The following is a 27,457-nucleotide window of genomic DNA, read 5'->3' as shown; positions in this document are numbered from 1 at the left end:
CTGCATACATTAACTGATCTTGATGAAACTTCAGCAGTGTGTTCGCTGTAAGAGGCCGATCACATGGATGTGACTATTGTGAGTCAAAGTTATAGCGCCACCAACTGGCAGCAGGAAGTGTGTCACTTTCGAAATGCTTTGAAATCACCCTCTTATTTTTACCCGATTTGCTTCAAACTTCATCTGTATAATGTAAACACACGACAGATGTAGACCTGTGAAAGGATTATTGATATCTTTAATACTGTCGCCATGGCAACGCATCAAACTTTAATATTCTTTTTTAAAGTTTTTGAGACTCTTAGCATACTTCAAATTGCATGAAACTCAACAGACACTTTACATTTATTGCCTAGTACACTTGTGCACAGTTTCAGAAACGGGCGTGGTAAGGGGCTCAGTAGCGTCACCTTTAGTCAAAAATGGGGTATTAGTTTTACCTACAGTAACAAAAATCGGTATCTATATTTATCTCCCCGATCCGGACAACTTTCTAATTTACAGTCATTAGCTCCGACCAACAGGAAGTCAGATATTTTGGTTTGAATGTGATTTGATGGGAATTTTGCCAGTCTCTCTCAGTGTCTGTGTGTGTGAGAGAGGAGGGGGGCTTTATTTTAACCCTTTCTCTGCTGTGTGGGACTTCTCGGGCACTTTTGGGGCCCTTAACGTGCTCAAAAACTCTTGAAACTTTGCACAAATGTCAGAACCCGCGGCCATCAGGGCCCGACTGAAGCTGGTACCCGGGCGTGGCAGGGGGGCTCGGCAGCGCCCCCTGGAATGGGATTCAAAAACATGTCCATATATCAAACACGCTTGCATGTAATAATATGAAACTCGGTACACATATAGATCTCATCGGGCCGAACAACTTTCGTGCTCTAAGTTTTACGCCAGTCCAACAGGAAGTTAGCTATTATGGGCTGTATGGAAACGCATGTTCTGGCATTTGAAACACTTCTCCCAGAGAATTCATCCGATGACCACGAAACTCGGTGTGCATGAAGTCAAGACATGGAGGATGCTAAATTGCGGACGGATTTTTGATATCTCGAACGGTTTGGCCGTGGCGAGGAAACGAATTTATGATTACAAAAGGATGCATAAAGTGTGTTATAACTTAGTTATAGTTTTACCTACAGTTACAAAACTCAGCGTGTATATTGATCTTATCAAGCCGAACAACTTTCTAATTTACAGTCATTAGCTCCGACCAACAGAAAGTTAGATATTGTGGTTTGAATGTGAATTGTGTCTCTCTCTGTCTCTCTGCCATTCTGTGTGTGTGTGTCTGTCTGTGTGGGGTGGGGAGGGGAGGGGGGGATCTGTGTATGTGTGTGTGTGTGTGTGTGAGGAGGGGGGCTAGTTTAGTTTAACCCTTTCTCTGCTGTGTGCAAAATCTCGGGCACTTTTGGGGCCCTTAACGTGCTCGAAAACTCTTGAAATTTTGCACACAGGTCAGAACCCGCGGCCATCAGGGCCAGGCTGAAGCTGGTACCCGGGTGTGGCAGGGGGGCTCGACAGCGCCCCCTGGAATGGGATTCAAACACTTGTCCGTATATCAAACACGCTTGCATGTAATAATATGAAACTCGGTACACATTTAGATCTCATCGGGCCGAACAACTTTCGTGCTCTAAGTTTTACGCCAGCCCAACAGGAAGTCGGCTATTGTGGGTGGTATGAAAACGCATGCCCCTGGAATTTGAAACACTCTTTCTAGAAAATTCATCTAATCGCAACCAAACTCGGTCAGCCTGACGACAAGACATTGAGGATACTAAATTGCTGACGGATTTTTGATATCTCGAACAGTTTGGCCGTGGCGAGGAAACGAAATTATGGCGAGTAAAGAGAAACACGATCTTTTATAACGTCTTCATACATTTATTGATCTTGATGAAACTTCAGTAGCGTGTTTGTTGTAAGAGAGCGATCACATGGATGTAACTAATGTGAGTCCCCCCCCTTTTCTGTGTGTGTTTGGAGGGGAGCAGAAAGACTCACACTGATACAAGCTCTAAAGCAGACTTCTTCTCGACAGTCAAAGCGGGGTTACGTTATTGCCCGTCGTGCACAGGAACCCGAAAGGCAACGGGGTGGCGGCTTTTTATATATATATATATATATATATATATATACGGTGCCACCGGCTTGGGCCCGTAATCGCTGCTTGCAGCTATATTTCTTTCTTGCTGTCTTTTCTGTGTTCCATTCTTTTATTTGTGTTGCTCATTCTTTAGCTTGCATTAAAATGTATTCCAGGGTTTTAGAAGGCATTGTAAAAGGATAGGTCCAGCTCAAAAACCTAGTTTCCCTCAGAGCTGCTCTAGTCCACATGTTGACTAACTCTCTCTCTCTCTCTCTCTCTCTCTCTCTCTCTCTCTCTCTCTCTCTCTCTCTCTCTCTCTCTCTCTCTCTCAGGACTAATCTGGAGTTAGAGTTGGTTCATCGTGGGGGGGATCTGTGCAGTGGGGGGGCCAGTGCTGCCGCCAAACGCTCCTGTCTCAGTGAGTTTTTCTCTTTTTTTCCCCTCTCTTTTTGTTTTCTGAGTTTAATGTTTTGTTGGATATATTTTGTTTAGCTTTTTTTTAACATTTATAGATTGTTATCAGTGTACAATTTGAGTGACTAAATGTCAACATTTCCAGAGAATACTAACAGCTTTGTTAGGGAGTAATGCAGAGTTAGCAAAGTTCACAGGTTCGGTCCTAATTATTTATTTATTTATTTTTTTTGTCCTTTTTCGATTAGCCCTGTCATTTTTGTAACACCAAACCGAAAGATAAAAGGCAATGATATGTTCACATCCTGATTAGATCATTTATATTTTGCAACGGAATTCACTGAACATCCAGAACAGTGCTGTGCGCTCAATGCTCTCGTTGTATGCGTGTACATATAGTTTTTTTTTTTTTACCAGTTGAGAACTCATAAAGAGGTCATAAAATGTCAAAACAGCGGCAGGAATTCCTCCGTTGCACACACTAACATATCTTCTGTAAGGAGATAGCGGTTCTAATGCCTGTACTGAACTCTAATGGACAACATTGCAACTATGACAAGAAGAATCTTAATATATCAGCCACCATATCGGTATTGGTCGATATATGTTCATTTTTAAAGTTCTCGTTATCGGGTCAATAAGAAAATTTGACCGATATATTAATGTATTATTTACTTCAGCTGAGACACTTTGTTTTTGAATTACTTGAAATATGATTGGAATCACTTCAAAAAAGGATAATACAGTAAAGTGCAACATGTGCAGCGCACGTCTGTTATATAGACTACATAAAATGTTAATGAGAACATTATAATTGTGTGCTTGAGACATTGTGAGACTTTTGTTTTTGTTATCAGGCTCTTGAAATGATATAACAATTTGGATTTAGATTTATCGGCCAATATATCGGTTATCGGCTTTCAAATATACAGAATTATCGGTTATCGGTATTGGCCAGAATTCTCATATATCCATACTCTTTAGGATTGCATCTTGTGACATTACATCCTGCGTTTGGTCGGTCTCGGTCTGCTTGTTTGGTACCAACAGAGAGTTTGAAACAAGAGTTTGTTTTAATCAAACCAAACGTGAATTGTGAACACACTCTTTCTTTAAAGTATTTTGTGCCAGGCTTGGTCATTTTGTGATTTTCAGCATCTAACAGTGTCCACTTGGCAGATGTTTTCAGTTCCCAAATCCACGTCAGCATTGATAATTGAAAATAAACATGTTCACTTTTAAATTCTTTTGTGAATTGAGTAAATGTATTCATTTAATTACAGCAGTTTTGTGTACGTATCATTTGCTATTCTACGTATGTCAGTCACACTGCTCTTTAGACATGACGCTGACCTTGAATGTGTCAGCCACTGGTAATGAACTTATTACACTTTAATTATCTGGAGTAATCTGAAGTTCACTGTCTTCAATTTAGTGTTCAAGGATACAAAGAGTTCATTGATAGGGCCTTAGGGGAATTCAACCTTGCAGTTACCAGCCTTGAACCCTAACCACTACACAACGGCACCGCAAGTGAAATTTCCCAAGTGGACTCTACGGTCCATGATTCAAATGGGAACGGACTGTTCTAATTGTTCAGGAATGGCATTCTTCTGGGATGGTGGACTGTGGATGATATATTTGTATGCTGATGCCAGTCAATCGACACACATCCACACGCTGGCTCTCTATAAATGAGTGTGTGTGCAGACTTTGAGCTGTTATGAAAAAATCCTGACACAAGCGCAGCTGAAGAGATTTCACACTCCAGCAAAGCAGCCATTTTCTGAGCTACATTAAACACACATCCATAGAGAGGGCCAGATTTACTCGTTCTCTTGCTAAGCTCTAATGTACTGAGACTAAGAAAATAGAAAGTATGGACACAGAAAGAGAATGTGAGTGGCTGTGCAGATCTCACCGCCGTGTTGCGAGTGGTTGTTTGGTAGGGATGTCCCGATCAGGTTTTCAATCAATCCGAGTCATTTAATATTGACCCGATACTGAGTCTCAATCTGATACTTGTATTTTCTTAGTGTTTGCACACTTCAAGTACGTTAAAGTTATTCAAATCAAGCCAATGTGTGCAGAGTTCCTCAAGGCTCGAATGTAAAAAAGGGGCATCTGTCACTATGGAGTAATTCCAATATAACAATTAATTACTACAGTAATTATATTTATAGGCCTATATTCTTACACACACACACACACTGCCGTTCCAAAGTTTGGGATTGGTATGATTTGTTTTAGTCTCTTATGTTCACCAAAGCTGCCTTTATTTGATTAAAAATACAACACAGTAAGATTGTGAAATACTATTACAATTTTAAATAACTGTTTTCTATTTGAATATATAATGTAATTTATTCCTGTAATCAAAGCTGAATTTTCAGCATCATTACTCCAGTCTTCAGTGTCACATGATCCTTCAGAGATCATTCTAATATGATGATTTGATGCTCAAGAAACATTTCTTTTTATTATCAATGTTTAAAACAGTGGTGTATAATTTTTTTCAGGATTCTTTGATGAAAACAGCATTTTGCCACATAAATAATTATGAAGATTGGAGATATTGATCTGATATGAAAGTTTTTTTTAAATCGTACCTGTTTATCTTATACAGTGTTCAAAACAATAGTCGCAAAATGGCAGCAGCTTCGTTTGTATGAAACGAGAGAGCGAGTCCGCGTTACCTGATGACATAATTAAATAACTGTACACAAAATGTTGAGTTTTAATATTTAATTATCTCACCAAACGCAAAACTTCCATGAAGAAAAAAACGTTCCTAGCAAGCATATATCGCTGCTGAGTAACCCGGATAAACCTGATTATCTGTTTTCAGCGGTTGTTACCGAGGAATAACATACCGCCGGATGGCGCGATTGACCAATAATTTGATAAGCAGTTTGAACGCACAGCCAATCAGAATCAAGTATTCAGACAGACCATGGTATAAAAATAAACATCGCACTTGTCCAAAAATGTCCATGGAACTGTACAGAACAATTGACATGACGAAGTTTAAAAGTTAAGGTTATTGATTTGTTCAGATGAAAGTGTCTTGTTAGTACTTGCCTTAGATATTGACTCTGTTTTATTCCACTGCTGTCAGATGTCCTCGAGTTTAGTCAGAGGGATTCTGGGTTGTATTTTGGAGAATTTGAGTGTCATTTGATGTAAAATGTTTCTCTGCATGTTAGTGTAGATTGGAGGTCATTCACTTTCGACAGTTGAACATCTAAGTCTCTCTCGCTCGTGTTTCGTGTCTGTGTGTGATCGATGGCGTGTGAAGAGGGCCGAGTGTGAACACTATAATCACAGGTGTGTGGAGACACAAGATCAATATGGAGCCGGAGAGTGTGTGTGTGTGAGGATAGGCGGTGGAGGGACCGATGTGAACGAGGAATAGAGCGATGCAGAGATCTCAGGTTCAGCTGTCAGGCTTCATGATGAAGTGATTGGGAAATGGGTAGAAACGAGAGGATGGAGGAACGGAATAAATATCTGAAGATCTCGCATATTGCCTTGTGCCATTATGTCTGAGGTTTAGAGGGCATTCACAAACATTTTTGCAACAAAATGCAAACAAGATTTTTAACACCTAAACGTATTGCTAGTTGTCTGAGACATTAGGGAAGGAGACGGACCCTAAACATGTATGTAAGGACCGTGCAATAGAGTGGCTATAACCCTGTCTTTAAGAGTCGTTTATGATAGTTTTACTGTTGGATGAACTAGCCAAGAACAAGATGGTGAGCTAAGTTATTCATAACTTAGTGATGGCCTGTAGGTGGTGCTATCGCTCTCTCATGAGTCTGTAGATAAGCCAGCTTCTTGAATGTTACTGGTGTTTTAATGAGTCTGAGAGAGATGCCACTACTTTTGTTGCATTCACTGGATAAAAATGAGTAATTAAAGGCTGACGTAGTGTAAATGTGCCTTATTATGTTACTGTCTAAATCATAGATGTTGCAGTCACAAACGGTTCACCTGCACTAGATGTCCTGCTCACAGAAGTAGGTTAATGAACCTCTATTTTTAGAGTGCTTGATGAGTGTATGCGGACATAAGCTTCGGTCATCTTAGACATGTTGAGAATAGAGTGATAACATGTATAAAAAATGTATCACGGTTTCCACAAAGATATGAAGCAGCACACCTGTTTTCAACATTGATAATAAACATAAATGTTTTTTGAGCACCAAATCAGCATATCAGAATGATTTCTGAAGGATCATGTGACATGTGATGCTGAAAATTCAGCTTTGATCACAGGAATAAATAACATTTTCAAATAATTAACAATAGAAAACGTTTATTTTAAATATCAATTGTATTGCTTCAAATAAATAAATAATATAATTCATTAAATAAATGGTTTACTAAAGCTTACAGACCCCAAGCTTTAAAAACTGGTAGTGTATATGCAGTATAAATACTGCAGAAATGGTGCATAGCCACATGTTCTTCTGCTTGTCATCATCCTTGAAACCTCATTTGTACGAATGTTTTTTTGTTTAGTTCCCAGCAGCGGGTTTGTGTTGTAATCTGAGGTACAGTTGCAGGTTCTTCAGGCTTTGAGAGTGTCCGGTGGGTTCAATGCCTTTAACACATGTTCTGCTCTGTCCAGCATGTGTTAAAGACATTGATCTGAGTTTTCATGAGGTCTAATGTCTGTCACTTCCTCGTACACACCTAGAGGCTTTACGCAAACTCCATTTATCATGTTATAAACACTAACACTTGTGTGTGTGTGTGTGTGTGTTCTGTTTCAGATCAGCTGTTTCATGTGCTGGCCATGCACATGCGTCTCTACAGCATAGATTCAGCATACAACCCCTGGACCAGACTCACACAGACCACGCACAGCAGAGAGCCTGAGTGAGTATACACACACACACACACACACACACACACACACACACACACACACACGTTTGTTTCACTATATTAGTGAGGACGTTACATAGACTTCCATTGATTTTACATCAGGTTAATGATAGTTTCCATTACCTAATCCAACCCATCCCCTGAACCTACACATCACAGAAATATGTGCAAAACACTCATTTTAAACAAAAACGTCCTTATAAGCCTGTTCTCGATTCATAAGCCTCTGTTGTCATGATATTTGGACGTTTTGCCCTCACAAGTATAGCCAAACGTACACACACATTTCCTGAACTGATCAGAGATCAATCTTTTTTATGAAATCGTTACATTTCTGAACTCTCACTGTACAACTGCACTACCCATAATCCTGCAGAGAGATCCAGCAATCAGAGAATTTACTCTAATTATGGAATTTTGACAAAAGAACTTGTGCGAGCGCTTACTCCCATGATGCATTGCCAATAAAATAATCAAAGTCTTCCTACATATGCTACCGTTCAAAATATTAGACTGTTATTCAGCAAGGATACATTAAATTGATAATTTATAATGATGCTGAAAATTCAGCTTTGATCACAGGAATAAATTACATTTTAAAATATATTAAAAAAGATATTTGTCCAAATCCATATTTGTATAAACTAGTGTGGATTTGTAAAGTACAATTATGTCAATACATTACATTATCATTTATTGTGCTGAATTTAATAATTATTTAAAAAAATGGTTAAAAATGGTAATTACACATAATTGCAGTAGTTTAACTTTTGAATGGTAGTATCTGAATGTTTTAAAATATACTGTTTTTAAAGTTCTAATTAATTTCAAAATCACTAGTTTTATGTGTTATTCACAAAGTTTTGCACACAAAAAAACAGTGAGACCAGTGAATGACTATTTAAAATGACTATTTAATCAGTCAAAAAGACTCAAACTTGACTCAAATATTGATAACAGTACACATAAACACTAGAGTTTTGCACCTATAAATGGTATTGTATTTAAAATAAAATAAAAGACGATGACAACATTTGCTAAAAGAAGTATTATTGTTACTCACTGGCTTTCATGGTGTTGCTGCTGCATCTTTCTGAAAGAGAGCGAGAGAGACATTAGAGCAAATGGGGTTTCCATAGATACCAATAACTGCTGCATCTCGCAAATGATGGTGTGCAGCACTACATGTCTTGAGTGCTGTGGTTTATTTGGAGGGTTTATGGCTGTGCGGAGGTTACTGCTCATCACGTCTCCTGTTTAAAAGGCACTTAACACTCTCGGGCTGGCTAAGTGGCCTCATTTCTCCTGCGGTCGGGCGCTAACACAGTGTTTTCACCCGCGCGTCTCTTAGGACTGTTAGCCGGGCTGGACTCCGGCTCCGAGGGGACGCAGATGTATTTATAAATGCCTTGTTTGGGGCTTTTGACGGAAAACTCTGTCACTAGAACCCGCGGGCACATTCGCTGAGCTATTAATACAGTAATTAGAATAAAAGCTGCTGTCCCGGTTTCTGCCTGCCCACAATCACTTGTCAAGCTGAAAAAAGATGATCTCAGAGTTGTGTTTGGACAGTAAAGTCATTGAATGTCATTGTGTGTGTGTTATTTGAGTGTTTGCAGTAGTGTGTATTACTTTAGTGTTTGCAGTAGTGTCCAAACACCATTTAGGGCCAATATGCACAAAAGCTCGGTTCAGATTTCTTCTCTAATGGGCAGTCCCACACACTCAGATAGTTTTTAATATAAGTGAATAAATAAATATTTGCTGTTATGTTTTATTTTATATTTTAATTGCAGTCTTGTTTTTTTTTTGTTTTTTTTTATGTAACCTGCCCACCTACTGTACAGTAAAATTGTCTTGAAAGGATTTGAAGCCTCATGAATATTCGCCCACAGTGATGGTCCGGTTTTTACATGATGATTTAAGTTGTGCTGTTGTGTGTGCAAGATAGTGTCGTCTGTAGAAGATCACATAGTTTCATGCACCCAAGTTAAAAATGCTGTGTGTATTTGATCTTTACATCATGTGTTTTGTGTGTTTCTCTACAGCATTTAGTGTTGTTCTGTTGTATGATTCTGTGTTTTGTGTGCAGGTTCTGTGATGATGAACGTCCTGAGGTGCCCATGCTCTTCAGAGATGTCCCGTCCCTCCTCATCATCTTCATCCTCACCATGCCTCAGCCTTTACGCAAAGGTAACACACACACACACACACACACACACACACACACACACACACACACACACAGTAACATGAATCACAAATACTGTTCATGTTTAATTATGGCGAAAGACTTTCTTAATGACTAATTTATCGATTAAGCCTGACAGATTAACAGTTAATGATGAAAATTTGATTTAAAAAGGAAAATGTTCAATCAAAAACATTCAGTCTTACACCCTGACCTGTACGTAAACCCAGAATTAAGTAAAGGCATTTCTACCAATCAATTCCAATTTAAAGTACTGCCTTCATGCTTTTACAAAACCAGTTAAACACAGCAACCAAAAGTTTCTGTCTGAACTTTATTTCGATAGATCAATTAAATATAGCAATTTAAACTGTATAATGATGATACAATGATCCTCCAGATTTAGATCTAGCTACATTGTATTAAAAGTGTTGTCTAGCACATTTGCCACAGTGATTTGGACACACGTGTGCGAAAGATTCAAATTCCTGACGACTCGTTTAGGCTTTCAGAGTCGATTATTTCTTTTGAGAAACAACAACTTTATTTATTGCGTGCTCTTTCGTCTTCATAACTTTGCAGAAAGCTGCATTACAGCATTAAAGGGAATATTTGAACAAGCATAATAGTTAAATAATATTTAAATACCAATTTAAATGTGGTCTGAAAATCTACAGAGAGGTTTGTAAATTTGAGTCTGGAAAAGTATGGAATTTTGAAATGGAAAATGTGTGGGAACCCTGGAGGATTCAAAGGCAATTAAGAGAATTAAAGGGGTCATGAACTGCATTGTTTTATTGTTTTATAATGTTTCCTGGGGTGCACTTATAATGTTAGTATGATTTTTATATTACAAATTTACATAATTTAGAAGTAAAAGGCATTTTTCCTACCCAGATTTTAGCCCTGTTTGAAGGGGCGTGTCTGTGCGAGACTTCCCACTGCTGTGATTGGCTAACGCCTTTGCATTTGAAATAAGTATTGCATGTGGATCTTTCTCAAAAACGTTTAGCTTGTTTTTACTATTATAGCTCTCCAGATTTACTAATCGTGAAATGTGTTTATTATAGCATTATATTTAGATCTATTCAATTAAATTTAGATGGTGGCATGAAAGGTTGCAGTGATGAGCATTGAAGCCGATCACAGACATGTTGAGCGCATGAATACAGTGATCTCGTCTTTGCAATTCTATGAATGCACACTAACGAATGTTTTCATCATAACTATCAGTGCAAACACGATGTAAATGTTGATTTTTACGGGAGTTTTGGCACGAGTCCAGAAACTCAGTCACAGATAAACTCACACTGTTTGATTGACAGCTCTAGCAATTGTAAAGGAAGTGTTCTTTGATCGCTTTCTAAATTTAATCACAGTTTAAATAACAGATTATTTTCATCCTACTAAGAGAAACAATGTGAAGTTGACAGTTTTGGTTTGATTCACTGACACATAGACAAAGAACATCGGACTGTAGCTACATGAATCATTACATATCAGAAATCACTGGTCACTACATGCAAGTAACCGTGTTGATACTTGCATGTCGTGGCATTACTGTCGAGTCCATATCGTCAAACGCTGTTTGCAAAACCTGCGCCGAAATTGCAACTGATTTACCAAAGAATCCACAGTGCAATGTACCGAATACAAATAAATAATGCTCAACTGAGACATTCACATTGTTGAAAATAAATAACCACATTCCTAGCATTAGGATAATTTGGAAGGTAATGTTATTTTTTTTCCAGTGATCCTGTATCACTCTTCTCTCCTCATTATCTCACTAACGCGCCAGTGGGCGGGGCTAAAGTTGCAATGATGAAGTAGGAGTTCTTCTGCATAGGCGGTCTTTCACCGATCTATAGATTGGCACATTCCACAATGAGTCGTTCTCTGGGCTTGGTTACAATAAAAGCTGTTTTTAGACTAACAAGGAAGTTTTCAGTTCTGAAACTCGATATTCTTATAATATAATGGCCTCTCATATGTCAAAAGCTCATGGAAAATGTTATTTCTCAATTCATGACCCCTTTAAATATTGGTTGGTATTGTTCTATTAAGATATTTAAATGTTGGCGAGAGTACGTGGTAATCAAAAAGTATTAATGGAAATATTTAAACATGTAGTTTAAACAGGGAGCTTCTAGAAGGTCCGCACATAATGCTTTAATGCCCCAATGAGCAAGCTAGAGGCAACAATAGCAACGAACAAAAAACAAATGTTTTTTTTTTATCATTTTTTTTTTTATTCCCTCCTGCAAAGTGCTTCTATGCAGTTTTATCTGAAACACACACACTCAGTCCTAAAAATGTTGACAGTTGTGATGCACAAGGCCAACCAGAAGAAAACACATGAGAGCAAATTACCATGATGCTCTCTGCTACAGTAGATGGACTGCACTTAAGAAAAACATCTTCCTCTTTCCCCTCACACACACTACCCTTCACATGTGAGTTTAGACATTAGATGGGCCAGGACTGTCTTGGTTAATCACTAATTATTGATTGACTCAAATAAGCGTCATGTTTTTTGTCATTGTGAGCAGAGGATCGATTCGGGTCCATCAGTCTGAAGACACAAGACAATAAAGCTTGTGTTAGAACAGAAACAGGCTGTGCGTGTGTTGGAGAATAGTTTAGTGCCGCCACACAGAAACGTGTGTGTGTGTGTGTGTGTGTGTGGTGTCTGTCTCTGGTGAGGATGTTAATGGAGTGTCATGTGGAGTGTGTGTGGCTTTTCATCTCACAACCGGTCTTAACACCTGCTACATGAACACAAGGGCTAATTACCCTCTCCAAAAAAAAAAAATCAGATGTCCTTTTTCTGTACGCAGTCACATGATTGATTTTTGTGTCTGAACAAAAGCCCCATGATTCTCTTGAAAGCTCTGCTGTCTGTAGAGCTGTTTGAGTGGGTGTCTCTCTGTGCATCTTGTTATTGGAACAGATGCTTTTATTGAAGGACATTTTTACAGTTTGGGGGGACCAAAGTAAAAGTTTAAGATATGTTTGATAGAATGATATTGTAGTTATTGCCCCACTTTTATCCATAGTCTTTACAAATGATGCATTCCACTGTAATTAGTGTATGAACATAATTTGTGAGGAACAGAAGTCCAGTTTAAATTGTCCTATTGTCTCAAGGTCTCGGGTCACATTTAATTTGAAAATGCATCGTTCAATATATTTCCAATGGACAAGAATGAAGATGTGAAATGTACACTACCGTTCAAAGCACAACCGTTTTCAACATTGATAATAACAATAAATGTTTCTTGAGCATCAAATCATCATATTCGAATGATTTCTGAATGATCATGTGACACTGAAGACTGGAATAATGATGCTAAAAATACAACTTTGATCACAGGAATAAACAATATTTGAAAATATACTGTATATCAAAATAGGGAGAAAAAAAAATCAAATAAATGCAGCCTTGGTGAGACTTTCTTCAAAAGCATTAAAAAAGAAACCCACCCCAAACTTTTGAACAGTAGCGTATTGTTGACTGAATGTTCAACACCAATGTACACAATACTATGTCATATAGGACATATGTCAATATACTTAATATTAACTCACCATGTTAAATATGCTGTCTCTTTTTACGAAGCAGTTTCATTAACAGTGGCTGAGATAACACAAGATGTAATACCACTTTTTCAGGTAAATTAGATTTGTTAACCTAACATTGTGGCGTGGGTTAAAAACATTAAGTTCTTGAATTTACACAAAGAATTTGATCATTTGTATGAATAAATGACATTAGCGTTCCTGTTGCTTGAACAGTAGAGCGAGGCAACATCAAGGTCATGGGTTCGATTCCCAGGGAAGGCTTTAATAGTTCAATCAAAAAAATTATAATCAATTACTCATGTCGTTCCAAACCAGTTAGACTTTCGTTCATCTTTGGAACACAAATGAAGACATTTTATAAAATATACATTTATTTTTGGGTGAATCACCTTTTAAGTGATAACCTAGAATATGCAACAGTCATAATCTTATGGAATATGAGTGAAATAAAATGTTTTTATTTCATCATAATCTTAATGAAGTCATTATATTTGGATGAATAATGCACAGTATGACCACAAACATTTATTGAAGTGAAAATCTGTTTTAATTTCATGTTTAAACATAAGACACTACATCTTGTGTTGATGATAAGCATGTTGTGTGTGTTGTTTGTGTGCAGAGCACTTCACGTGTGTGGTGAAGGTGTTGTACAGTCTGCAGTTCACACAGGCTCTGGCCGCTCTGTCCATCAGATTCAGCCGTGAGGAGAGACTCTCCTGGAGCAACACCGGAGCTGCCAAGAAGGTGCGACCAATGAGCCTTACATCACAACCATCTCAGCCAATCACGTATACAGACAAACACCAGTCAAAATGACAGACCAAATGTCCCTTAATGATTTTGGAAAAAAAGACTTCAAATGCAGTTCATCATAGTTTATCATTGCACAAAAGTCTGAAAGTCCAACCATTGTATCAGGTTGTTATGTTGAAACACTAAAATAACAGTAGAAGATGATAAATTAGTGAAATAACAAGAGGAAATCTACGCAGTTGTCAAGAAGTCGAACAGGCATTGACATTAACAGGAAAAATGTTACAATTGCAGATGCAAACGTGTTTTTTTTCTTTTTTCTTAAAATAACGTTAACTTTGGCTACATTATTTATTACTTTAAAACCAATTCAGCATTCTTTTGTTTTTCAAGTAAAAACATACGATCCACACATAAGATGAAAACAACAGATGCACAAATATCTTGATGAAGCCTATTTGCTCTTAGTATACAGATGTTTACTCTAAATGTAGATAGATATTTACAGAGGAAATTCATAAAATATCATCCTCAAATTCTCTGATGATGAAGCATAGGGCAATATCATGGATATCACAGAAGTTTAAAATGAACAAAGGTCAATGTCAAAAGTCTGACCCAACAGTCTGATTTCGGTAACGCAATGAGCAATGAACACCTAGTATCTGAATTTCATGTTCCACAACAGCATACCATACTTTAAAGAATTTGCCAAAACAGAGTTTGTGTGTGTCTGACAGTTGACAAAATGGCTGATAGCAACCAGGCTTTTCAGTGCAGCGATTTGATTGGCTATTTGGGCTATCAGTCATTTACTTGTCGTTAGGTCAGTTATAGCGAGGATGTGAGTTGTGGAACTGCAATTATAATCAACAATATCGAACACAGTTCATGATGTAGGCTGTCACAGTGGTGCTATATGCAGAATTCAACTGATCTTTTGTCATGGGTGTGGATACTTATATTGTTTATTTTACAGCAGCTCAATCCAGTCAGATTCCAGAGCAGAACTATCCGTTTTATGATGATTAAATTGCACATTAAAGGGTTAGTTCACCCAAAAAATGTATTTCTGTCATTAATCACCCTCATGTCGTTCCAAACCTGTAACACTTTCGTTCAACTTAGGAGCACAAATGAAGAACTTTTTGATTAAATCTGAGAGATTTCTGTTCCTACATTGACTATGAAACTACAACTTTGACACTTCAAAAAGTTAATACTAATCATACTAATCAACTAATCCATATGAATTGAGCGGTTTAGTCCACATTTTCTGAAGAGACTCGATCGCTTTGTATGATGAACAGATTTAATTTAGGCTTTTATTCACATATAAACATACATCAACTCACACATCAGTTGTGGTAAACGGAAGCTCAAGCATGTTCACTTGAGGTGCGAGAACCAATGAGGTTCATTCTTGTGTTACGCAGCACGTTTGAGCTTCAGCAAGGACCAATAAGGATCATTCTCATGTTACGCATCATGTTTGAGCTTCTATAAAAGGTTTGTTCTCACGCGTCAAGCAGGTTCGGTGTTCGCTGATGCTGTGCTGTGTAACATACGACAACCTCATTGGTTCTCGCACCTCAAGCGAACATGAACAATGTTTGTATGTGAATAAAAGCTTAAATTCAATCTGTTCATCTTATAAAGCAATAGAGTCTCTTCAGAAAATTTGGACTAAACCACTCAATTCATATTGATTAGTTTTTCGATCTCTTTGTGGACTTTTTGAAGCGTCAAAATAGTAGTCAATGCGCAGCTGTCAATGTAGGGACAGAAATCTCTTCATTAATAAGATCTTCATGTGTTCTGAAGATGAACAAGTCTCACAGGTTTGGAACGACATGAGGGTGATTAATGACAGAAATGTCATTTTTGGGTGAACTATCTCTTTAAGACACTTACAATAAACAAATTTTATTAAGAGAAAGAAGGTGTTATTGGCCCTCAATCCTGTTTAAGGGGTGATGGCAATAATCTTCAGAAAACCCAGAGCGAGGAGCTACTACAGGAAATCCTTCAGATAAATGGCTCTCAGAGGTTTTCATTAGCACCGAAGAGATCATTAGCAATGCTTCTGCATTCCATTAAATGTCTATTTTTGGTGTAGATGGGCTTTATGAGAAATAAATGGACTAAGGTGAAGTTTCATGTCATCAGTCAGACTGCTTTAATGCACATCTCTCTCTGTCTGAAACTTCTATTGCTTTTGCAAATTGATGACTAGGTTTAAAACAACACACAGGGTGTTTCAAAACCTAGCTAGTTCCTTCCTAGACTGCAGTATTGGGGAATATTGGTGCATTTAATGTTGTCTAGATAGTCAGCTCACTAAGTTTTGAAACAGCCAATATACAGTATTTCAATCCAGTTAGTACAAGGACAGTGATTCCAGTCTGGAGGGAGTAAAAAGCACTTTTTTTTCTTTGCTTTAGTTTATAATATTCAATGCTATTTTAATTCACAGAACATGCCAAACTCTGACAAATCATGGGAGTCGCTCCTGGGTCACGTGATCTCCGAGCTGACGAAGGCCAAAGATGTGTACGACACCAACTCTGAGGAAGCATTCGTGGTGAGTCCTCTTCAACATCACGAAAGGACCGCACAGCACTACAGTGAGAGTGACATGTGATGGCCAAGTACTCTGCACCCATCCGAATTACAAATCAAATTTATTGGACAAAAATTATAATTTAAGTCATTAACTTACAAATTCAGCATCAGTAGTTCTAATGAGAATATGTATCCAAGGACCCATTGTTGGACATATCTTGCAAATGTGTCATGGGACAGTGCATCTATTCACTTTCTTCTCCTGTTGTTTTGACAAGCCAGCATCCTTCCTCCAGTCTTCAGTGTCACATGATCCTTCTGAAATCATTTGAATATACTGATTTGATGCTCAAGAAACATTTCTGATAATTATCAATGTTGAAAAATGTTGTGCTGCTTAGTTTCTTTTTTTTTTGTGAAAACCAAAAAATTGGAACCACAGTGCATCATCTTATACGTATAATTTTTAATTTGAAAATAGTTTCATGAGAATTGGCCATAGAAGGGTAATTATCTATTACTGTATTTTCCGGACTAAAAGTCGCTCCGGAGTATAAGTCGCATCAGTCAAAAAATGTGTCATGAAGAGGAAAAAAACATATATAAGTCACACTGGACTATAAGTTGCATTTATTTAGAAATTTCTTTCACAATATCCAAGACCAAGACCAGACATTTAATCTGGAAAGGCAAGTTATTCAGCTCCACAATAGCATAAAGAACATATACCTGGGAGGCTGAATAGGCTAAATTAACATAAGCCAGCGAGTCCAACAAGTTACCGGTAAACAAGTTCACCAAGCTCCCGATCTCATTCCTCATCACTGTACTCTTCATCCTCTGTGTCGCTTCTGAACAACTCCGCCAACTAGAGCGCCCTCTCGCGGCTGTAGACGGTAATGTTTTCTCTTGGTTCATCTCAGTCAGTATGAATTCATTTTGATATATAAGTCGCACCTGACTATAAGTCGCAGGACCAGCCAAACTATGAAAAAAAGTGCGACTTATAGTCCGGAAAATACGGTATATAGGGATCTGCAGCTCACTGTTACTGTATTTGATCCTAAAGCTTGTTCTTTTAAAGATCTTGTGTTAATGAGGGGTTAATAATGATGTCTTCTCTGTGTAGTTGAGCTCCAGTGTGTGGTCTCCTCAGTCCATTGAGTTCACCCTACAGCAGTTCTGTCTGCCCTTCCTGAGACTGTCCTGTTTACTGCAACACCACCTGTATGGAGACAGCTTACCCGGATGCCTGGTACACACACACACACATTTACATCACTCTCTAGATGGGGGATATTACATACACTTCTACAGCTAGTTATAAATGCTGTAACCTAACTCTCACACCCTAAGAGGAAAAAAAAAATTGTATTCTAATGTTATACTGTTTTTCAAATGAATCTCCAAATGAAAGTTTTGGTTAACTAGGTTCTCACACACACGTTGGCTCACATTCAGCCTCTCGTCGCAGGTGGAGGAGGAGTTTTCTCTGCTGACCGGGTGTCTGAGTTTGACTGGTTCTGTTCAGTCCAGTGGATCCATGAGCAGCGCAGCGTGTCTGGACTGGAACTTCAACGCTTTCGATCTGATTAACCAGTGGTGTTCAGAGGTCGTCGCTCTGTCCAGTACACCCTCCCAGCAATCTGTGGTCAGTGTCTGTTTGTGTCTTGATTTTTTTGTAACCCTGTTTTATTTAATGTGTTGCTAACGTCAGTGTTTTAACTAGGGATGCACCGATCCACATTTTTTCACTTCCGATCCCGATACCTGAATTTGGATATCGGCCGATACCGATACTATTCCGATACCAGAGCTGTGTTTGCTTTAATTTTATTATTATCATTCTTGTTGATTTTATATGATGCTGAAATAAACTCCTCTCAACAGGCAAGTATGATATGTACGCATATATGTCCCAAAAGGCAACTTGAAGTAAGTATAAGGTCAGAAAAATAGGAAATCCTGTTGACAGGAAAAATCCCATTCTGAAAACAAATATGCAACTAAGAATTTCAAATTGATTGTCATGTCAATATTTATTACATTTCATGACTACATTTCATAACTTCATAAGTCTTGAAAATATAAGAAACGTGCAAGTGTAAACATCTAACACACACACTATCAATAAAACAGTGTACATCTGAACAGCACAAATCAAGAACACTGGCTCTTGTAGAATCAACAAATCATGTTTTTAAAATGTAAAATATTTGAAAATAAATATAAGAAAAGTGCAATAACTGTAAACATATTTTACACACACACACACACTATGATATTACATGCGCTTCGTGAGGCACGCGCGCGGTCTCTTGCTCTCTCTCCCTCTCTGTCGTGCACGCGCTACGCGGTTTGGAGCACAGTCTGTCTCGCGGGCGCGCTCGCTCTAGATTCCGGAGGTTTTAACTAGTTCGCGGGCATCAGTGAGCCGCTATCATGAATGACTCCAGAAGTGATTCCTGACGGCTCCCGTTGTCTTTCTGCCCCCTGGCTAAAAAATCATCGTGCTCTTTTACGTGGTGCTTTTTTAAATGTTTTATGGCGTTCGTTGTGTTGTACGATGCGAGGGAGCTTCCGCCTATGCATTACAGCTTTGAAAACATTGCACTCTGCTGTGTTTCCCAGGGGGGCAGTGTTTCGGAAGACACTGAAGCATCCCCGGGCGCCGCCATTGGCTAGCGGACCCCCACCTGCTGTTAGCATTCCATTGACTCCCATTCATTTTGGCGTCACTTTGACAGCGAATAACTTTACATCTGAGGCGTTTAAAGACACCGTTTGTCCATTGTTTATTTCTAAAGAAACACGAAAATGTATAAAAGGCTCCATTACCTTGTATCTTACGTTATGGCCCCGTAGAAGCAGTTTTTGTAAAAATAGGCTAACGATTGCGTCATACCCGCGCGACTCTGTCGCACAAGTCGAAAAATTACCGTATGGACAGGCAGAGAAGCTCGCAAGCAATCGGGGGACGTGGAGGCATAGAGTCAAGGGAGAAGCCCATAGAGAGTGATAAAGTTGCTCCCGCTGCTAGCTCATGGACAGCTAATGCTCACGCTCTCTGTCTCTGCGAGATTCGGAAGGGAATGATTCAGATTTCTCCCGGCACAGCGACTAGAAGACCTACAGGTTGCTCACGTCACATCTACGTCGTCAAGCTCAGTTTGAGCCTGCGCAGTTCGCCTGGCGATCAGGAAGTGAGTGCTTCTAATTGACTTCACTTCTCTCTATTGAAACCTATGGAGTCGCTGTGTCCAGTTTATATACTGTCTATGGTGTTTCCAGTGTGAAGTATTTCCACACAGCGGACATGTTGGCTAGCCACAATGCTGCTCAATGCTATCCTGCTCTAGCTGGCTGCAAACTGCGGAATGGCTTTCCTGAGCGGGATCGTGTCTCATAACTCTGTGTCTCATTGAGCCGCGCCTCCGTTCAGGAAATCCATTCCACAGTTTGCAGCCAGCTAGCAGACTCGCCGGCGGGAATCACTTTTGGAGTTATTTCAGCAGACAACGTTAAAGCGCAGACATGGCTCATGGATATCGGATATCTCCGCAGGTTGGATCGGGAAAATCCGATACGTGAATTACGCTGGTATCGGCCCCGATACCGATACTGGATCGGATCGGCCCCATCCCTAGTTTTAACCAATTGTTTTTTTATTACTGTTAACCACTGTGACCTAACCAAGCGTAACCATCTTCAATAACATCTTCTTTGATATTCAAGATTGCAGAGCAGGGTTTTGAACGAATAAGATTTTATGCTGCAAAAATACAACTTTAAGGGTTCATGGCATGAGAAATCAAATTTGCCTTGAGCTTTTGATAAGGGCTCTTTGTACCGTTAAAAATGGTTAGTTTCGATATTGTGGGATCTGTGACATCACACAGGCAAATACATTTGCATATGCCTGCCTCCAGAGCAAATAGTTATTCATCATCAAAATATAGGCCACACCCATAGACTGTAAAAAAAGATGGACGACGCCCCTTCGCTGTCTTCCATTGGTGAGAACTGAAGCCGCCACTGTCCCGATTTGGCGCTGACATCTTGGGTCTTGAGTCTGCGCAGTAGCGATCTCGGGACCAGACCTGCGCAGTAGTGAGCAGGAAGTAAAGCCGTGAAATCAAGGCCCTGCCCTCACTCTCGCAGAATGCTCTCTCCCTGCACCTTTCAAGTGGCCTATGTCTGCTCTGTTCTGCTCCAATTTTGATGTCTGTTGATTGCAGTTCGACAAGAGGCTTGTTAAAATAAAGTAAATACTATCTCGTAAGTCCTCCGAAGATCACGAAAAAAAGTTTGTTGGTGCTTCAGTGACTACTTCGCTCAGAGAACCTGTCAATCACAGCTGTCAATCATGACGTTACACCACCGTTTTTATACCATCTCGTAACTAACTAAAAAACAGACCCATGAACTTATATCAGCGTGATAAGAACGACAGCAAATGACAGAAACCACCTTTGAAAAAAAGATATTTTAAAGTCTGCGTGAACCGGAAGTTGCAAACGACTTTTCTCAAGTGTTGTGACGCATTTCCGAGTGAAAGGGAATATTGAACAGAGGGCAGGGTTTTATTCAGCGCTCCTCCTCTCCATCTCTCGCCCATAGCAGAGTAAAGGTTTGAGGGTCGTGGTTAAGCGTTTAAGCAACCCAAGCCGCCAAGCCTATGTCATCAGAAAAAGAACCATTCCAGACCCGGAAGTAACTTTTCAAACTTTGATTAAAGATAACCACGGCAAAAAAAAATTTTCTGTGTATTAACTTGCACAGATGAATTGTTTACCACAAGACTAGTAATATCCGCTAACAAAGTAAATAGGGTAAATTTTGATTTAAGTGTAATTTAATTGTTTAGTTGGTCTCACGTCCGGTTGAATAACACGGTTAGGTGGGGTTTATGACCTATACTAGGACCAGCCACCGGGGGGCGATCGAGACGTTTTGGCTTCACTTTTCAGAAACATTTGTTGACAGATGAAGCAGCCGACTGTATTGGATCTGACTGCAGTGCACTGCTTTGTCTGTAAATGATAATGTCGTGTTTAATAGCGAGTGGCCGTTGATATTGTTTCCTATGCAATGATGTTTAAGGAGCCGCCCCTTAAAACATTTAAATGAAAATAACTATTTTCCTGTGTATATATATATATTTTTTTCTTTTAAGCTGAACATATTAAAATAAAAAATCCATGGCATGACCCCTTTAAACAGCAATGACAAAATGTCTTGTAGTGCGTCAGTTCTCACAGTCTTGAATAATTAGAATATAAAGTTTGACTAACGTTAGAAAGATCTGATAGATTGGATTTGATTGGATGTTTTACACTACAGGTCAAAAGTTTGGGGTCAGTACGATTAAGTTTGGACACATTTAATTAAACATTTAAAATCTTACTGACCACTTTGAACTTTTGAAAAAAAAAGTATATGTATAAAAGTATATATTTACGGTAAACAATTGTTGTGGATGGGAACTCCGTTGGACATTCTTATTGCCCACCCTGGTAATATTTTTGATTAAAGAATAAAAGGGCACATGTTTTGTTTAAACAGAATAATATATAAAAATGCAACATTCCATACAAATTAATGGTGATTTCAGGATAACCTCAGTATGGAGAGAGAAATATTAGGTTTGTAGGTTGACTCCCCTGAAAAGCGTACACCGAAAACTCTTGTCAAACATTGAGCATGGCCGACACATGTGACACTGATTCAATACACGTGTCAAGATATGACAAAGTGACGAGTTGCTTTGACTGACAGCGAAAGTTAAAGGTGCAGTATGTAATGACTAGTGGTCGAAATAGGTACTGCAGTCGAATTCAAAATATCGGAGTTCGTCGTTTCTCCCGCCTCCCTCTCCTCAGACTGGACGGCGCTCACTCGGGTTGCCAGTTTGAGCACACGCAACAGGAACGAGCGCAATGGACAATCAAAATTTACAAATTAGCAACGTGCAGTGTCACAGACCAAAACAAAAACAAACATTCCAGCCTGGAAACCCACATTTCAAAGTAAAATAACTGGGTGTAGAAGTCTTTTTCAGAGAAACGAATATGTGAACTTAGCGTTTCCTAAATTTCCGCAAAAATGTTATGGTATTTGTATGCTTTGGTAGAGTGAAAAAGTTCCATACAGCATAATTAATGAAATCTGTCGTCTTGAGTGATTGTTCTGCTCTCTCTTCAGTCTCTGTTGGTTCAGGATCCGCAGTGGGCCGCCCCTCGCCTCCTGCATCTCCCAGACAATTACAACACCATCTTCCAGTTCTACCACAGGAAGTCCTGCACCAGCTGCGGGAAAACCCCCAAAGACCCTGCGCTCTGCCTGGTGTGCGGCGCCTTCGTCTGCCTGAAGGGGCACTGCTGTAAACAGCAGGGCGTGTGTGAGTGTGTGCTGGTGAGTGTGGAGCAAACGCTGAAAGCTCAGTTTGAACGATCCAAACACTGATGATGCTGATTATGATTATATCATTTTCTTTTTAATCCAAAGCACTCCCAGCACTGCGGAGCAGCGACCGGTATCTTCCTCCTGGTAAACGCCTCGGTCATCATCATCATCCGAGGGCATCGCTTCTGTCTGTGGGGGTCTGTGTATCTGGACGCTCATGGAGAGGAGGACCGAGACCTACGGTAACCCTCTTGCTGCTCTGATGGACAGATACTGCATCTAGATTTCATTCTGAGAGTCTCAGAAGCAGGGTCTGAAATTTCATTTTCCATTAAGGGGAAATATCTGGCCCCTGGAATTGATTTCCAGGAGGGTTTTTTATCATTATTTGTAAGGGCAATTTTAAGAATTAACTATTATTATTTTATCTGTGTTGTCTTTAATGTCAAATACTAACATTTAACCAGTTACTTCAATCAAAATACTATAGGCTGTTAACAAAAAACAAAATAGGCTATAGGCTAAAATAGGCTATATACTATAGACTTATTAACATCAACAAAAGCCATCTTTTTTTGCACAGGTAGAACAGAAGTAGCGTCTGACATGGCACTTGTTTAATACTGCTCAAAGCTGGCATAAATGTACAGAACCTGTCAAAAGTTTGGAAAGATTAAATTTCGAAAGAAGTATATTCTGCTCACCAAGGCTGCATTTATTTATTAAAAAATATTATTACAAACTAAAATAATTGTTTTCTATTTTCATACATTTTAATATGCATCATTACTCCAGTCTTCAGTGTCACATGATCCTTCAGAAATCATTCTAATATTTTTATTTTTATATTATAATATTTTTATTTTGATATGAACTGTTATTAAAGGATATATTAAATAGAAATATTTGGAACATTATAAAAATTCTTCACTCTCACTGTTGAATGCGCATGTCCTTGATGAATAACAGTGTTTATTTTTTTTTGTCTTATAGTTACCACAAATGAATGGTTTGAATGGTATCATTGTTTCCACAAAAATGTTAAGCAGAAAAAACATTGATAATAATACTAATAAATATTTCTTGTGCAGCAAATCGGCATGAATGATTTCTGAACAATCATGTGACACTGAAGCTGAAAAATTTAGCTTTACATTCACATAAATAAATCAATATTTTTTCATTGTATTAAAATAGAAAAACAATTATTTTAAATTGTAATGAAATTTCACAGTTTTGTTTACTTTTTTGATGAAATAAATACATCCTTGGTGAACATAAGACTTCTTTCAAAAACAAAACTATTGTGATATTTACAAGTTTTGCTAAATGTAAATAGCCTACAAAAAGTATATAAATTATAACATTAAAAAACAGGAACTCGTTACAGGACAGGGCTGCAATTTTATGACAAAAATCATTATTGTTGATTATTTCCCTCAATGTTGTAGTAATTATTATAAATATGTGAATTAATAGAATACATAAGGAAAAAGTTGGGAAGCGGCACATCATATTCTGGCTAGAAAGACAAAAGCTAAGAACTGTTTTTGAATAGTTTATTGCTTTTATGCATTCGAAATCAAAACTTTGCATTGGTTATTTTAGTATCATGAAAAACAAACTGTGAATAACTTCTATTCACCTTATTCTTAACATAAGAGAGGGCACGGCTATTATAACTCGATTGTGTCGAGGCTTCCTGTCTCAGCTTCCAGTTATTTTAGCTGTACAAAAACTGTCCGTTACGTTGCTTGATATTGCAAACTATTCTTTGTTATTATATTATTTGAATGTATTATTGTAATCATAAACTCACTGGTTTGTAGTGCAAATTATTTTGCCATTTACTGCATTTTGTTATTTTTCCAGTTATTTACTATAGCGGCTAATGAATCGTAAGTACACACACAATCACAGAAAATGGCTTACTTCTGCATTGCCACGTAAGGAAAATACATAAATGGAGCAAAGAATACTGAAAAGTAGTCCATGACTTCAGTTCAGTGCGTTTTACCAGTCTGATAAATGCGGTGTTCCTCAAGGCTCTGTCCTTGGACCATCTTTGATTGTGTAATATGTTACTTTGGAGGAGGAGTACATGTTAATTATTTGAAAATGCATAAAACTGACTTATGTACAAAAATTCTCGTTCACTCAATCACTGAAGCTAAATGAATCTCTCATTTGCTTTGCATCTGCTCTTTGTTGTTTATGATGAGAAAATGAACAGTGCAGAATTCATTCAGAGGGCATGTGCACTGAACAAAGTGAGAACGTCATTTTCAGATGTGATTAATCTGAATGCCTCTGATTGGCCATTAAATTCATAAGCTCAACAGAAATTTCTAGAGTGTTATAATGCTGCAAAACGCTGCCTAAAAAACATGTACAAAGGAGTCTAAATGTATGGTCTCAGTCAAAAAAAATTGTTCACAGCGATTGCTGTAAATTGTAAAGGGGCATTTTGTTGCCCCCTTATTTTGAATTTGGGGGGCATTTTTATAAACTGTTTACCTTTCCTGCCGTAACCTCCTGATCTTTTCTGTTCTGCAGTCGAGGAAAGCCTCTGTATTTATGTGAGGAGAGATACCGCGTCCTGGAGCAGCAGTGGGTGTCACACACCTTCGACCACATCAACAAGCGCTGGGGTCCCCACTACAATGGACTTTAACTGTACAGCCCACATCCTGGAGAGGACAGGTCACATGATGTCATCCTCTGAGGATTTCTGTCGTGTAATTTAATGGAAACCTGCATTGAGTTGGCCACAGCCTGGGTTCATGTGAAGTTTAGTGTACAATCAAGCCTAATGACTAACAGCGTGTGTGCGTGCGTGTGTGTTTAAAAGTAATTTTTTCGTGTGGATTTATAGGGGAGAATTTTTTTTTTGTCCCAGCAAAGCTCACAGTGAAAGCACATCGAGTGAATCTGTGTCAATCCTGTTAGACGCACAAATGGGAAAAATGCTCCCGTTCTGTAATATTTGGAAAACTAAGATGAGAGATTCTTGGGGGGAAAAAAACTATTCTGACCAACGTTGAAACAAATCATGTACAGATATCAGAATTAATATCAAAACCTTGAATGCTAAAGGTACCAAGACTCTCAACATATCCCCCCACCACCCCATGACCAGTGCGATGTGTGCAGTCATGTCATGCTATTTGTGTTTAAACACATCTCATATGAGTGACTGAGTTGAAAAGCAGTGTATGAGACAAAATATAAACAGATTAGAGCTAAAGCACGAGTTGTCTCCGAGTCGAGGTGTAGTTGCAGTCATCCTCAGGTATTTTATTTTGTTTGTTTTTTGTTTTGTAGCCTCAGATAAAAGATTTTAATATTTAAAAAGTGCTGCTATTCATTGTTTAAAAAAAACTAAATTATACCTTTGTAAAAAAAAAAAGATATTTTTTACAATTTTCATCTTTTTTTCTTTTTTCTAATGAAGGCTCTGTGTTTGATGGTGGTTGGCTGGTCTGTTGAGTTTATTATAGAAAACAAATTCCCCTGTTCCCCTTTAAACAGCATTTCTTGGCACATTATATGACTGGAGACAGGACAAGGCTTTATGGTCTTTGGCTCTTTCCCTTGCATAAAGGTTATCCTTTTCTCACCCAAGGCCTTTTGAAAATAATAAATATAAGAAAAGAAAAAGTGGTAAAACTTTACTTAAAGTCTTTAAATATTATGCATTATGAAATTATTTCATAAGTATTATTGTAATGCTTTAATTATGCCTTGTAATCCACCTTATAATACATTGTTTGTTCTCATCAATAATTGTAACCACTGTTGTAATACATTATAATACTTATCTATTCACTTAGAAAGTGTAAACACATGCAATAAAACACGACAAACAAATTTCAGATGTAACAATATATTTGTAAATATTATAATGCATTTTAACTTTGTTTACAATTATTCATGAAATGATAAAATCCATTGTAGCGTACATTATAAATACTTTTATAATGCATAGTTCATAAAGGCTTCAAGTTTTACCAAAATATTTTTTGCATTAAGAAAATGAAGCTTATGTAGATAATTATTTTTTGCATAATTTTCGTCACAGTCAAACATTTCTCAATAATGTAATGCATCTTAATGTTTTTTCTTGTTTCTCAATGGTGTTTGTTTTGGCTTTATTGTAAAGAGTGATCAGATGCAATGCAAATATATATATATATATATATATATATATATATATATATATATATATATATATATATATATATATACTTGTTCTAAAAAAAAATAAGCTTAGTTTTTAATGCAAAATATAATTTATTATTTTTTGATTAAGGGTGAAATAGTGACCTGTTATGTTCTTGGCAAGTTTCTTACCTCACTATTGGCCAGAAATCTGACCACATACCCACCAAGTCAATTGTCACTCAAGGTCTTGATTGTCTTTCCCATATTCTAATTACATGATAATGCCTAGACTGGTGTCAGGTGGTCCATAGGGGGCCGTGTTGTCCAATACACTGAGCTCGGTTTCAAAGAGCCTCATCACACAACTTAAATAGATGAGATCATGTAGA

General features: G+C 38.1%; 1 protein-coding gene across 4 annotated transcripts in view; it reads left to right on the top strand.

The window, feature by feature from the left end:
* The window catches only part of ubr3 (ubiquitin protein ligase E3 component n-recognin 3), a 92,064-nt gene extending 65,252 nt beyond the window's left edge, over window positions 1-26,812 (top strand). For all 4 annotated transcript variants that reach the window (XM_079617569.1, XM_079617567.1, XM_079617568.1 and 1 more), the window contains 10 exons: window positions 2,425-2,510; window positions 7,288-7,393; window positions 9,495-9,595; window positions 13,801-13,925; window positions 16,411-16,518; window positions 17,629-17,754; window positions 17,974-18,150; window positions 22,704-22,913; window positions 23,007-23,146; window positions 25,461-26,812. In XM_079617569.1, coding sequence (XP_079473695.1) covers window positions 2,425-2,510; window positions 7,288-7,393; window positions 9,495-9,595; window positions 13,801-13,925; window positions 16,411-16,518; window positions 17,629-17,754; window positions 17,974-18,150; window positions 22,704-22,913; window positions 23,007-23,146; window positions 25,461-25,578 — 1,297 coding nt within the window. In that variant the 3' untranslated portion in view covers window positions 25,579-26,812. The remainder of the gene's footprint in view (window positions 1-2,424; window positions 2,511-7,287; window positions 7,394-9,494; window positions 9,596-13,800; window positions 13,926-16,410; window positions 16,519-17,628; window positions 17,755-17,973; window positions 18,151-22,703; window positions 22,914-23,006; window positions 23,147-25,460) is intronic.
* The last annotated feature ends 645 nt before the right edge of the window (window positions 26,813-27,457 follow it).

This window comes from Phoxinus phoxinus, assembly GCF_949152265.1.
Source record: "Phoxinus phoxinus genome assembly, chromosome: 7".
NCBI lineage: Eukaryota > Metazoa > Chordata > Actinopteri > Cypriniformes > Leuciscidae > Phoxinus > Phoxinus phoxinus.
Note: the sequence above shows the minus strand (reverse complement) of the source record. Positions and strands in the feature narration are given on the sequence as shown.